The sequence below is a fragment of the Martes martes genome, assembly GCF_963455335.1.
Source record: "Martes martes genome assembly, chromosome: X".
Lineage (NCBI taxonomy): Eukaryota > Metazoa > Chordata > Mammalia > Carnivora > Mustelidae > Martes > Martes martes.
This window is the reverse complement of record NC_137897.1, coordinates 60,308,524-60,323,517: the sequence shown is the minus strand read 5'-3', so window position 1 is coordinate 60,323,517 and position 14,994 is coordinate 60,308,524. Positions and strand designations below refer to the sequence as shown.

General features: G+C 48.3%; 1 protein-coding gene across 1 annotated transcript; it reads right to left on the bottom strand.

The window, feature by feature from the left end:
• Positions 1-251: 251 nt before the first annotated feature.
• On the bottom strand, positions 252-8,161 carry FGF16 (fibroblast growth factor 16; the record flags this gene model as incomplete). The annotated part of the gene is made up of 3 exons (XM_080795335.1): positions 252-497; positions 1,846-1,949; positions 7,888-8,161. The coding sequence occupies 3 exons, from the start codon at positions 8,159-8,161 to the stop codon at positions 252-254; spliced, it is 624 nt and encodes a 207-aa protein (XP_080651461.1).
• Positions 8,162-14,994: the final 6,833 nt, after the last annotated feature.

Below are 14,994 nucleotides of genomic sequence, written 5' to 3'. Positions count from 1 at the left end.
GAACACGAGTAAAGAAAATAGTATATACAAGATTCCCTCTAGCCCACCCCCTCCACCCATTTCCCTCCCCCAAATGACCCATCCTTGATATACACTTTGAACAAGGGAACAGCTGGATCGAGTTGAACAGGAAGTGCTCCTCTTTTATCTAAACTGGTAGGAAAGAGGATTGAGAAGCTATGAGTATAGTGCTTGTGGAGACAACTGTGGCCCTAGAGTACAGGGGTCACAAAGGTCACACTAGCTTTCCATTACCTATAGCGGAAGAGGTCTCTGGACATGGAGGGCAACTTAGAAGGATCTACCGGCCTGGGCAAAAAGTGAGTGAATTTCTGGTGTCGTTTAGTCCTGTATCCCTCCCGGGGTGAGCCGTCTTTATTCAAGGCCACATAATACTGTCTCTCTGAGTCCAAGTGTTTGTACAAGGTGGAAGCATAGGTGTTGTACCAGTTTTCTTCAAATTGTTCCCGGAACACACATTCACGTGTGAGCTTCTTCTGTGAGGGTGAGAAAATAAAGCAGAGCCTATTAGATGACGATTTCTCCCATCCCAGCTTGCTGAAATCGCAATAGCACATTGATATTTGAAAATTTCTATCCCATCTCCCAGTATTCCCAAGGCATCTTCTTTCCAAATAGCACAAAACAGTCCTGTCTGTATGGCCCTCATCCTCTTTCGGGAACCGCACAGGAATGTTTTAGGTGAGATCTCTCCTGAAGGCAGGAGACTGAAGGAGATGGCCTTGCCGGGCTCTCTGAGCCTGGCCTGAGAATTTCTGCGATGGCCTACCAATGCTCCTTTGGCACCCGAATTTTCTCCCTGCTTCAGGCAAACAATGTCAAATCCACTGAGATTACAGTCAACCACGCCAACTAACAGGCAAAGGCCTTGGATCCATCTAAAGCTCCATAGGAGGTGAGTTATGATCTCTCCTAATGAGGGGTCTCAGGCCTGTCAGTTGGAAAGATCTCCTTGAAAAGTTCCTCCAATCTAGCTGCTGCAAGCTAGCAGCTCCTGAGGCAGGTCTCTTGTCTCTGTCCCTTCTCACACTTGATCCAGCTGGCATACTACTTGCTGGGGTGGCCAATACTGAGTGCTGGGGACAGGCCTATCTCTTAGGTGTCAGGGAAAAATGTGCTCTGATTTCCTGGGGTGCAGGCGGCCAGAAAGCATGCTCGGGGACTCAAAAGACCAACCCAGGAGTTGGGATCCCCTGAAAGGGTTAAGATCAGTGAAGCCACTGACCATTCCCCAGCTCTGGGCTAGCTTCCAGAATAGAGAATATGTACTGCAGCCAACACTGTCCTAGCTGGGGACTCAGGGCTGTCACTAGGTCCTAGAACCCTCACTCTTCATTTGTGTGTTTCATTTGGCCTCTGGGATTCAGCTAAAGCAGTCTGGAAGTCAGGGACTATGGTTTTAATCTCAGAATCTCAATCTGAGGGCCAGTGCTTCCACTGCCAATTTTTGTGCCAGCTTGTCTGCTACTCCTCCAAGTACCCGTTAAAATTCCGAAGTGCCCCTCAAGAGTGTAAATGCCCCAAACCCTCACCATCTGGTTGACAAACCAGCACAGTTTACGGTTATCGCCAGGCTGGCTGGCTGTCTAATGGAAGAGGTGAAAGGAAAGTTACCACAGAAAAGCTTATGTTTTGTTGGGAACAGAAGGAGTGAGAGTGTTACACAGCAAGCTCCTGGGCAGCCAAGAAGCACCTAGAAGGCACTGATCCCTCACAGCTGATAGAAGTATTTCAAGTGCTAGGTCAGTGTTTTTATGTTTTTGCCTTACATAGTCCAAACACTGGTGGTAAGAGCCTCTGATGAAAAGAAAACCTTCAACTTACCGACCCATAGAGTTCTCCTCGCTCATTCATTCCTAAGTACAGGCCAGAGTCCACTCCCCGGATGCTGATCAAGCCCACAGCCAGGCTGATAAACTCCAGGATTCCTAGAGCAAAAAAGTGAATGCCATTTCTATTAGCGATGTTGAGCTCAGAGGGAGCTGTGCAGGTGACGTGAGCTACCAGTCATTGATCCCCAACCGGAGGCCAGCCCTGTATGCCTTCGGTGAGTTACGTTATGAAACCATCTTTTGCAGCAAGGATAGAACCTCAGAAAATGTACCAAGTCTTTCTGGGCCTCAGTTTTTCCCTGTGTGAGATGGGTGAAACAATCTCTTACTCAACACTCAGAGATATTACAAGGAAGAGACCAGGGGCAGGCTTTGGCTATGAAAGTTCCATAATTACAAGGTACTATTTAATACCACCATTTCGAGAAATGGGAGGGGAGCTTTTAATCTAGGGTAGCTAGATTTCTATATCTTCCCAAAGTCACTTCCCTCTCCCACAGAGCACATAGCATTACCTTGTTGTCCTCTAGGCTGCATTTGTTTTGCACCCTCTTAGCTCCCATGTCCTTAAAGCCACATGAAGCTGTCAACTACCCATGGCTGACTCTAACAAAGGCCATACAGTCCACTCACGAAGTCTGTGTCTCCTTCTTAAGGCAGAAGGCAAAAAAATTAGGGCCTGGTGCTCTCAGCCAGGGCAGTCTCAGGCTGACAAGCCTGTCAGTTTCCCCTTGTCTCTTTAGAATTTTGAGTTTATCCATGGCAAAGAGTTGGCAGGTAGTACTGGACTTGACACTGATCTTAGATGTTGCAACCTTAAGGGGAAAGTTGGAAAGACATTCAGGAACATCCCTCTAGCTGACAAGGTTAGAGGTGAGGAGTTGAAAATGTTTTCAAGTACCCAGCAGCAGCAGGAGAAAGAAAGAAATCAACTTCTAAGAGGGAAAAAGGACCCAGAACTTAAATCCTGGTGGTGCTGAGGACTACAGTTTTGTCCCAAGATAGGACATCTGTTACTCTACAGTTACAGACAGAATGGTCAAGAAGATTCCCCTTTGATATTCTGGTTTCTAACCATGTTTTCCAATGTACAGACCAAAACTTGATATGACTGACTCACAGAGGCATCTGAAGGTATGAAATGAGCTCATATCTGGTTGCTTTTCTCACCCCCCAAATGCAATTCTTAAGGGTAATAATATTCTCTGTGATCTACATAGGGAGTAAAACTGATCCTTAAAGATTACTTAAAAAATTAAGTGGTTAATTCTGAAATTGGATTCAAAACTCCAGTGGGAAGTCTCCTGAAAAGCCCCAGTGATTTGAGCCGGTGGATGAATGTGCAGATGTGGCAGCTTTAGGGGGTATATGTTTCCACAGCTCTCTTGGATGTCTTTGAAGAACGCAAAGGTCTGCTGCCATTGTATGGCCTCCGACATCGAACTCCCTTAGGTTTTATTCTCAGTCGGCTTGTTCTTAACTCCTATAGTACAAGAAAGGACTTGTGGGAAAAGGGACTGACACAAAATGGTGGGAGAAGGCAAATAGCTTGTGTCAAGTAAGGGTGAAGCAGGAAGTGATTTAACGGATCAAAACCATTGGTTGTGTTGTGCAAGTGTCTGATTTTGGTTCTGCCTTGTTTAACATTTTAATAAATGACTTGTAAGAGGACATAGGAGAACCGCTTACCCTTGTTCCAGGAACTGTATTGCTGAGAAGGTGACACAATCAAAATCCAAAGAGATTTCAGGAGGATGGGAAAATGAGCTGACTCCAACAAAATAAGCTTTCATTAGAATAAATGTAAAGTCCTTTGCTTTGGTCCCCAAACCGATACTCAAGATGTTTTGTGCTTGGGTTTTGTTGGGGAATGGATGGTGAGCCTCAAGTGCAGACAGCTGAGTTAATCATACTCTGTATCTTAGGGCCTATTATCATAATTGGCCTGTGCAAGGGCTTTATATTCATCTATTTCTTTTTATTTCTGTACTCTGCTCCCATCCTTCTCCCCACTTCAAGCAACGATGTATATTCACTTGAAAACACATACTATTCTTTTGTGTTTCCATGCATTTTCATTAACTACAAGTCAGCCCACCTTTGGAATGGGGAGACGTGGCTTAGCAAAACATCCCTAACAAGGACTGGGAGATTTGACTGAACAAGGTAAGCTCAGTATGGGTGATGCATGATATTAAAACGCTGATGTAGCACTAGTCAAGTAAAAATCAAAATTTATCGAAAAGCTAATGTGAGACAAAGAAACAAAAAAGCTAAAAGCTAAAGTGATCAAAGGCTGCATGGATAGAGGTCTAGTAACCGGCCAAAAGGAGGAGACTGCCCCACTCCTTCCCACCTTAGACCACACTGAGAGTGCTGTTTTTAGTTCTACTATGTTTAAAGAGGTCTCGGAAAAACAGGAGTGTGTTCAAAGGTGAGTGGCCAGTATGGCAGGGAAACAAGAAACCTGGTCCTTGTTTCACCTCTGTGTGCTCAACTTTGAGAGACACCAGCCTGCTTGAGCCTTGGGGTATTTCATTTGCTTAGACAAATCATTTCTGAGCTTCAAGTCATTCCCCAAGTATCTCATGTCTCTGACCATCCTGAGCTCATTAAGTAGCAGAGGGCAGCTTGTGATCTCACCGTCCAAGACCTAGTGTGAGAACAAATCATGAAACACAAGAGGTGTGGCCATTTGAGTCACCACAGTTCTTCTCCAACTCTCTGTTCACCCTGATGCCAAAGGACAGATCATACAGGAAGTCACTTGGGTAGTGTCCAATAACAGGGGTCTCCAACAGCTGGAATCATCACTGCCCGGCTGTCTGGGGCATCATTTTCCTCTGCCAACTTTCCTATTAGCTGGATTCAAACTGTGGGAACCCAGTTGCACATGACGATGGAACAGATATTCCTAAACCTCCTGAATCCCAGCCAGCATGAAGGGAGAGAGAAAATAAGCCATTTTCACATTTTCCCTGTTACAGTTGGAGAGGACTATTAACAGCAAAGTGCCAGTTTGTCCTTGGTACTCTCACCCCCTTTGAGGTCCAGGACCTCCCTCCACTCTGCCTCATCCTGACCTGCCCACCTCAGTCTCCGGCCTCGCTTGACAATCTCCAGACTCTTCTTACATCTTTTTCCCCCCTGGCCTCAGTCAAAACAGATCTGTCCTGAACTCCACTGCTCCAGAACTTCGCTAGATGGTTGGCTAATGCGTCCTTGAATCTGGTTCCAGGACCTGCCTGGGCTCCCTCAGTCATCCTTTCAGACTTTCGGGGCTAAGACAGTGCTGCTTTGGCATCTCGACAAATAAGAACCAGATTGCTCAAAACCTACAGCAGCTTCCTTAGCCTGCTCCATCACACCTGGTGGGAGGCCTCTCCACCAGTCTGGCCCACAAGCTCTGTTCTGCCAGTCCACAGGTGCCCCCTCAGGAATGTCAGTACCCCTGCGAACCCTATGTAAATGCCACCATCCAAGCAGAGACGGAAATACTCCTGACTACTGATTGCAGGGGGAGTGGGGGAGGGGAGAGCTGAGGCTATGCCAACAGGTTATTATTCGGAGTCGTGGCTGCTCTTGGGCTCAGCCCGACTCGACTCATTCTGAACACATGGATTCCAGGGTAATCCTTGGGGGCCCTGCTCTCCAATTACAACAAATAGCTATTTACTTTACATGGCCTTTGGAGACTACCTCCTCCCCCCAAGCAGAAATCTATAATATTTTATATCTTAAGTCTGGCCTACTTTACCCTGCTGGAATGTGGACTGCTAAAGCACTTATGGAATGTTAAAGTTTCGATTTATTGAATACCCTGGTTGATTAACTCAAATGTGGAGGGAGGAGAGTCAGCAAACTCAAATGCCACCTCTCTCTTTGCCAAAAGCTAAAGGGAGAAAGAGTAAATGTGTGTTTGAAAGTCAGCTGGGGAGGTTACAAAGAGACAGCTTTGACTAGTTATCATTTCCTTTACAGGAAATACATGGAACTGCCAGGAAGCCAGGGAAAGAGGAAAGGGAAAAGGTGGTGCAGAGGTGGTCTCAGGCAGTGTTATTTTAAAAGGTAAAACCAAAAATGAAGCAGTCAGTTAAGTGGCAATGAAAACATCCCTTCCTCCTGCCAGTTTTATTTCCTTCGCTTTCTCCTTAAACTTACCCTTAGCAGGCCTGAGAGATGAAAAGAAATCAAGATGTGTCCTTAGAAAGGTAATTAAAGACCACTTATCCCAAGAGCCTATTACTAATTTATGTTGACCTTGTAGGTTTTTGGGCTCAGCTTAGGCATAGAGTCAGACAAACACTAGCTGCTGGAAGCCAAGCTCAGTTTCTCCATCTCTGCTGTGCTCCCCACCCCGCCATTTCTCCATCACTTCACGATTTTTCTTTTTACATATCAGGAATGAGTTACTCCAATATCTTTAGGCCATTTCTGGGAGACTTTGGGAGGTTCTGAGACCAGGATGGGTGTCTCATTCCTTTTGAGGAACAAAAGGGAACTGCAAAGTCACGAGTGATGGAAAGGAAAGGAGCCAAGTTCATACTCCCTCTTCCCTGACCCCACCCATCACCCTTTGGAGGACCTGTTGAAAGTTTATACAGACACCTGCACCCCTCCATTACTCCCACCTCACACACAACCCACTGTCCTCCAGCTCTGTGAGTGTCTTTTTCCAAGATGACATAGACCTCATTAGGGTTCCTGCTTGCTCCCAGCAAGGAAGACCAGCCCTGACCTTAAGTTGGTTGCTAGACTTGGCCTTGCCCAAGAACTGGCCTCTGGAACGCCCCCCCCCGCCCCCGCCCCACCTTTTACAGTGCACTCCAGATGTAGCTCTAGCAAGGCCGGGAAAAGGAGGATGGGGGAGATTTGGGGGGAAGAATGGGGGAGGAGGGTGGGCTAAAGAAGGGAACAGGTATCATGCCTGAAGTTTGGCAAAACCCCCTACTGGCTTAGGGATAGAAGGTGTCCTTGGGCCATAGGATTCTTGGGAAGAAGTAGAGGGCATTGGGGGATGGGGCTCCCAAGTAAAGGTAGCTGTCACACCACCTGAATTACAGTTTAGTAGAGAATAGGAAATTGAAAATAAAAATGGCCAAATTACTGAGGAATGAACACATTTGTTTAGAAACCTAATGATCTCCATCTCACATCAAGGTTTATACCAAGTATGTTTTGAATGTGAGACAGGCCTCTATGCCTTCTCAACAATCTGCCGGGTGTTGAGCCGAGAAAATCCCGTCAGGAGGCTGTGCCTTTCCGGTCCTGGGCCCAGGAGACACCTGTTTCTGGGGCTGGGAGTGGGCCCAGGCCATCTCCTCCCCGTGAGGCAAGGAGTCCAGAGGTATTTCCAGGCAAAAGTTGTCCTAGGGTCGTGCCCTTCCAGAGTGGACAGCGAGAGGCGTCCCCAGTTTCTCCAATACCCAGCTCATGCCTTGCGGCCTGGCATTGACCTCCACCCCGGGCAGAGAAAGCCAGAGGCAGGCAGGTGCCACAGCTGCCGGCTGCCGAGTCTCCCGTCAGCCAAAAGCGATCCCGGCGCGGACCGCCCGCCCACCGCATCCGTAGCCGAGGAAGGCTTCCTCTGCAGACAATCGGCCGCGACGACCCCGCTGCCCGCGAGGCCCCGCTCCCAGCCACGGTCCCTGGCCTCCCCGGGGCTGGGGGCCGGTGCTCCTACCCCTTCTCCGGCTCCACCTGCTTTCACGCTAAGCGCAGCGTCCCGGGTCAGAATGATCCCCTGGCTACGGGGGAGGGAAGAAGGGTGGAGTGGGGCGAAGAGAGGCTGCACCTCAAAGCGCCCCCGCCTCCTCCCGAGAGCGTCTGAGGGTGCCAGGCGCCCCGACGCCGCGCGGCTCAAGTTTGCGCCGTCTGATCCCTCCTGGCCCGCGTCCCTGGCGGTCTTCCGCTTCGACGGACCCGGACGGCACAGGGCTGGGGCGGCCCGCACGGGCCCCGAGCCGGAGCCCCAGCCATTGGCTCCCCACAGAGCCGTCCGCGGGCTTCCCGTCCCTCCCGGCCGCGTCCTCACCGAAACGGCTGTGGTCGTGGCGGGTGCCGTGCACTGTGCCGTTGGGGAAGATCTCCAGGTGGAAGCCGGTGCGGCAGTACAGCTGGCGGCGCCGCAGGATTCCTTTCAGGTGGGCGAAGTCTGTGGGCGAGCCGCGCTGCAGCTTCCCCTCGATCTGGCCGAGGCGCTCATTCAGGAAGCCCGGGGAGTCAGCTAAGGGCACGTTCCCCAGAGACGAGGAGAAGCCGTGTAGATCCCAGTCCAAGGAGGCGAAGACCCCCCCCACCTCCGCCATGGCGAGGTGCGCGGGGCCGAGCCGGGGCCGCGGGGCGCGAACTACCTCTCCCCTCAGCGAGCGCGGGCGACTCCGCGGCTCTCGCTCGCTCCCTTGCTCGCTCCCTCCGCGCTCTGCCTAGCCGCAGTCGACGTCTGTTCGCGTCCAAGGAACTTCTCAGCGGCGGGGCAGCGAGCTCCTGACCTTGCTCGCAGTCAAAGTGGCGCTTCCCCTACGCATCCATCTCCCTAGGCCTCTCATAGCTGGCTTCGTCGAGCTATCAGATGCAAACGGCACTTTATATACATACCCACTCCCCTTACATTGACATATTGGATATTTAAATACAAGCCACACCTCACTGGCATCCCCTCGGAGATTGGTGTGTGGGGTTTCCCCCCCCCTTGTATCCATTTGGCTCTTTTTGGAAGGGAGGGGGTGAGGGAGGAGAGAGCGAGCGAGCTTCACTCCCTCTTTTATTATGAAAAAAATGGCAGGAAAAAGCTACACATTGCAGTGAGGCATAACTGCTTTTGGCAGGTTTTTCTGAAACTGCTGATGAAATAACGGAGCCCAGCGCGTGGAGACTGTTGGCGCCCACGGCCGCTCAGGCCTGTTGAGTGGAGGTCTGTTGGCTGCGAGGGGGCAGCTCCCACCTCCCACGCGTCTTCAGGCTCCTTGCTTTTGGAAGGTGGCTTGAGACCAGAGCTGGGGGTTCACGCGTTGCCGAGCCCTTCTTGTTCCCCAGCTGGTCGAAAACTGCAGAAAGGGCGCCTGGCCCGGGACTAGGGCTACTCGGTTTCTTTGTTCTGTTGCCCATCCCCAGTCCCACTCCCCACCTGTAGGTCGGGTGGGGGCTGAGGAAGTGAAAAATCCGGAAGCGAATCAAGTCGCAAAATTTGGGAATGGGGGTGGTAGCGGTCCCTGCCCGCACCGAGGCGGGGTCTTTAAGGAGTCTGGGAGGAGCGGGAAACCCCACGGAGGAAAGAAGACATTTTTTTTTAAGGGACGTTTACAGCTTAAGAAAAGTATGGGGGGAAAAGAAATAGAAAGTGCTCTTTTTGAAAAATGATCTCCACTGGCGTTCTGGGCGCGCTTTCACAAGGCTCTTGAGAACAAACCCGATGAGAGGCCGTTGGAAGCCCGGTGGGGGCTTCCTCCCACCTTTTTTCTTGTTGGAAACAGGTGTTTCCTTGCTGTGTCCTGTGTCCTGCTCCGAGATACTGTCAGGAAGAGCCGGAGTTGGAGCAGGAACTGGCGGCAATCAAGGGCAACCGGTAGCGTTAAGATGACCTGGGGAGCAGGTGCTCAGCCTGCCCAGCTCCCTCCACGCCTCTGCCCCACACCTGAACCCTGGGGCCCCTCTCAGGCCCTGGCGCTCAGAGACCTTCTTGCCTATTAAACTGAGTTTTTGCTTGCAGTCTGCACCCGCGGTTGCTGTCTTACGGTCTCCTGCAGGAGAAGCCGATCAGGGCGAGCACCTCCACCTCCACCGCACTCCCGCCTTTGCAGCGCCTCCTGCTGGAGAACCCGTGTCTCACGGCCTCTTCGAACTCAGGGTCTCCCTGAGAGAAAACCGATTTAGCTCAATTCAGTCAGTGCAATTTTATTCCTACTCCTGGGCACCCACGTGCACCGCATCCTCCCTCTCTGGAACTGTAGCAATTCTTGGTTTGGAACATCGTGGCTTGGTTCTAGTGTACCTCCTTAGCTCAAGACAGAACCTCCTGAGCCAAGCACAATCTCTGGCACACAGTAGGTCCTCCGAAATCATCTTCTGATGTGCTCCCGGTAGTAGGGGATGCAGATGAAAATGCTCTTCCTTTTGTAGGGGACACAGAAATGCAAAAGGTGGGGTTCCTGTTGGCGTGTTTATGGATGAAATGACAGGTTGTCTGGCATTTACTTTAATCTGGTGCTAGAAGGCAGAAGGAGTGGAGGTACAGATGCAATAATACAGTTCACAGATTACTAATTGTTGAAGCTGGGTGATGTGTACATGGGTGTTCATTATAAATTCCCTCTGCTTTATATAAAACATACACAGGTGAATTTTTTCATCATAAAAAGCTTCTTAAAGTGGAACTGACATAAAACAAGGAAAACATTTCCTTCTTTCTTCACTCTTCCCTTGGAAGAGTTTGCGGATTTAGTAAAACGGAAGGGCAGAGGGGTGGATGTTAAGACAAGTATATAAAAGACTAGAGGGCCTGGGTGGCTCAGTCAGTTAAGCGGCTGCCGTCAGCGCATGTCAGGATCTTGGGGTCCTGGGATGGAGCCCCCCCCCACTCAGCGGGGATTCTGCTTGTCCCTCTCCCTCTTTCTCTGGCCCTCCCCCTGCTCGTGCTCTCTCTTCTCTGTCTCTCTTTTGAATAAATAAAATCTTCAAATGACTAGAATACCAAGAAGTATAAGGTGCACGGTGCTGTGTGAATTCAGAAAGCAGAAAGAAGACTGATCTGGGGCTTTAGGGCTGGATTCTGGGCCAAAGTGTGCCCTTTGTAATGGACAGACCTTGAAGGGAAGATGGGACAGATTTTGTAAATTTGATGGGCCATTTCCAGGAAGGGGAAAAGGGTAGCAAAACATGGGACAATTTAAATGATAAAGGCCAGTTCTTGGGAGTTTTAGTAAATGTCACATGAAACAATGTAGATGAAACTTCTTTGAGAAGTATGTGATTGTAAAGGATTTAGATGTCTCTGTGATGATATAAATGACACATTGATGAATAGTGAAAGGCCATTACCTCAACAATTACTCCAGGGGATTTCTGCAGTCTTTGTCCCCCAACATTCCCAAAGTCACCAACCACAGTTACAGATCTGGTGTCCTACCTGATTGAATGTCAGGGATATAAGCATTCTATTGCTCTTCTGGGGGGCTTTAGTAAGCGGAGTTCTTTGTTAGTTCTTTTCTGAGATTAAGCTAACTGATGATTCTGTTTTAAAGGTTTTATTTACTTATTTATTTGAGAGAGAGAGAGAAAGTGGGGGAAGGGGCAGAGGGAGGGGGAGAAAGAATCCCAAGCAGACTTGGTGCTGAAAGCAGAGCTGAGGTGGGCTCGATCTCACAATCCAGAGATCATGACCTGAGCCGAAACCAAGAATGGACACCTATCTGAGCCACCCAGTCATCCTCTGATGATTCTACTTTAAACAATGTTTCCATGAAGTGGCCCAATTGACAGCAGTTTATGAAAGTTATTTAATTTTCATGACATTGTGGAGTAGGAAGTGCCATATCCCTATTTTAGAGGTGAGGTTAGGTGACTAGCACAGAATCATACAGTTCGTAAGCGGAGTCATAATTTCATCTCAGATCCACTGGGGGCAAATTACTCTCAATTTGAGGGCCTTGAGATTATGCAGAGATCAGTGTGTTGAGGACAGTGAGATTTCAGAACATGCTGGTTTATAGGAAACCCTCAGCAGGACACAACTTCTGGCCAGGGTTGTGCTGGATATATGGGATGAGAGGACAATATACATGAGAAAAGAAGCAACCCACCCTGGATTCAGGACAACCCTTTTAAAGTGAGGATGACTTCACAGTGGTGTTGTGAGGATATAATGAAATCACTGATGGACAGTGTCCAGCATTCAGTCTGGTACATAGAAGACACTCAACACATGTGAGATTCCATCCTCCTTTCACGATATCTAATAGGAATGATGTAAAAAATAAAGCAACTTATGTGAAAAGGACATAGAAAAAAAAAAACTCCTTAAGAAACAAGAGAGTTCTGACTCAGGCTATAAGTGACCAGAAACTGGAGGGGGTGGGGTGGGGCAGCCTACTGGAATCTGTTCCTTAAGGAAGGAGATAGTGATGCTAATAATGCTAGTACTCACTTCCTACCTCCATGGCCTACTGCCCCCCTATGTACCCAGGAGGTGGGAAGGATATCTGGAATTGTTGCTCAGCCTAGTTCTTAATTTTCCCTACAGCTTATAAATGTTTTTCTCCTTTGGAACTTATTTTCCCTGAGAAGGGGCATGGGGAGCTGTATTGATAGGCAAATCCTGCAGGGAATGTAGTTAGTGACATCAATTGCTCCTATTTACTGAGCATTTAACCTTGGGTTAAGCATTGCCCCAGGTGCTTTCCATGCATTCTCTTCCTATGCCTTATCACAATGCTAAGAAACAATTTTATTCCCGTTTTACAGCGGAGGAAGCTGAGGCCCAAAGATATTAATAATTAGTAGCAGAGGTTGGACTTAAACCATTGATTTCAAGTTAGGACCTGACTCTAACACTGCACTGCCTCAATCTATTTACTTCAAAAAGAACTTACATTGCTCCTTTGTCCTTTGTTCCTACCTTTACTTTCTTTCTGCTTTCCTTGTGGATGGTAGTATAGTGTAGCAGTTGCACACTTCATCTCTGGTGTCAGACTGCCTGGGTTCAAATCCCAACTTGAAGCCATTCTAAGTGTGGAAGCCTGAGTTTATTCTTTCCGGATGATGGTGATGATGATGCTGATGATGATGGTGATGATGATAGTCATGACCTCCTAGGGTTGCTGTGAGGTTTAAATGAAGTAATACACAGAATATACTAAAAACTGTGCCTGGCACATATTAATTGGTCATTGTTCTTGGTATTACTTACATCCTGCCTGGCCCCAGTCATATTTCCTCCCCAGGTTTCCTCAAGCCATGCTCATTTTTTCCTAAGGGAGAGATGAGAACACTGGCTGAGTCACCCTGAAGCAATCAGTTTCAATTCCATTGCTATTTCTGTGTGATATTGGGCCAGTCTTGTTCTTGCTGGGCTTAAGGAACCTGTCTCAGAAATGAGGTGACCAAACTGTCACCTTTCTGTGGGCAGGCAGGTAATGAGAGAGTGGCAGCCCGAGAGAAACAGGAAATTGCTCTTTTGTAAATTCCATATATCCAGCATTCTAAGCGCCTGGCATTTTCTAAGTGCCTTGTATTTAAATCGCATCACACCGCCAGGTAGATGTTATTATTATTCTGATTTCTAATGGATGGCAAAACTGAGGGCTGGACAGATTAAATAAATTGCTCAAGGTGTTACAGATTATAGGTGCTGAGGCTTCAGAGTCCATCCTGTTGGTCACTACACTACTTTGAAAAGTGTTAGGACCTTGTTCAAAAGAGACAGTGTTATGATGTTACCCAATCTTCTTGTGGACAAGAAAAATCCAGGTTCAAAGGGCAGTCTTCTTTTTTTTCCCCGTAGGTGGTTTATAGCTGAGTTTGAGAAGTCTGCAAAAAGTCAGACTGCATTCCAATTTCCCCACTCCAACTCCAGGGCTGAAAGAGGAAAGGAAGTCTCTTTGGCTGGAACAAGCCCCCATCTCATCTGTCTAGTCAGTCTCCTGCAGTGAGAGTCAAGTCTCAAGTCTCCTTTGTCTCTGCTGTTATTCTCCCATGGGCCTACCTGTGATGGGGGTAGGTAATGAACCATGTATTCTGGCTGTAACTTGCCATTAGTGGCCATGTGATGACATCTTTGTGAAATGATCTGTCAGTTCTTTGAGAGGAATGGGACACCGTGGAATGTGGCTCTAATCCTGGCAGCCTGGGTCAGTTCTCAACCTGGCATGTGTGACTGTGAATATGAGTATTAACAGTGGACGTGTAGGTTCGGAGCTGAGTGTTGGCGGAGAAGTGTGGGCAGGGACTATGGTTGTATTGGTTTTCCCAACACAAATGCATGCTTGTATTTGTGACACTGTGCAGAGGACTTTGCCTCTGTCTGTGTAATAGCAAGTGTTGTGTGTTGAAGGTGTGACTGGGTGGATGAAAGTATGTGAATCTACAGAGCTCCTGCTTATTTGCCCAAAGAATACATATGAGGGTTGTGAAGCTAAAGTCATTTGAATCCAGTCACTTCCTTTTTTTTTTTTTTTTTAAAGCCTGAGATGATTATTTTAGTCCCACAACCTGATGACACATTTACCTCAGGAGATAGAGAAGCCAGGTCGGGGGCTTCTCTGAGGTCCCAGTTTCCTTGGAGGCTTGCTGAGGTAACCTTCCAGCATCTCTTTCTCACATAAATGAAGGAAGAATCAGGGTCTTAGGATCAGATCTTTGCTTCCTTGCTATGGCCTCCAATTAGGAGGACTGCCTCTCTGCTTTGCTTCTCTCCCTAAAACTGGGGACTTGATTCCATTTCTGGGAAGGGTTTAAAGCTCATCAGTTACACTCTGATTTCTGGGAATTTCAGCATTTATTTGATGTGTTTGAAGTTATGGGAAGAGACAAACTGCTGGTGCCACAGGCTTCCCTAAAGATACCTTGTAGAACCCATGGCAAAGAAAAGAATTGCCTCAGGGTACAAGGGGCAGAACCGAGTTAGCAAGGAGTAGCAAGTGTAGTTCATGGGTCAGTAGTTCCTGGAGCAAGTCACTAGGAAGAAATGTACATTCTGACGGGGGTGATTGTGGTCCTAGCTCTTGCTGAGCTACTGTCTGGGACTTTGGCTAAATTATTGCTCATCTGCAGACCTCAGTTTTCCTAATTGTGAAAAGAGGGGGCTGGACTAGATCAGCCTCCACAAACTTTTATCTATCATCTATCTATCATCTATCTATCTATCTTTCACACATAAAGTATTATTTGTTTCAGGGGTACACATCTGTGATTCATTAGTCTTACACAACAGGCAGCGCTCCCCACAACACATACCCTCCCCAGTGTCCATCACCCAGCCACCCCATACCCCCAACCCCTGCCCCTTCCCCTCCAGCAACCCTCAGTTTGTTTTTTTAACTGAAGTAACCCCTAATGAAAGAGGAGAGGAAAACTGAAATCCCCAGCATGGGTAGGGGAGAGGGGTGAATGGGGTAACCCAAAGCAGTCTACTGCAAGCCTGAAGTAT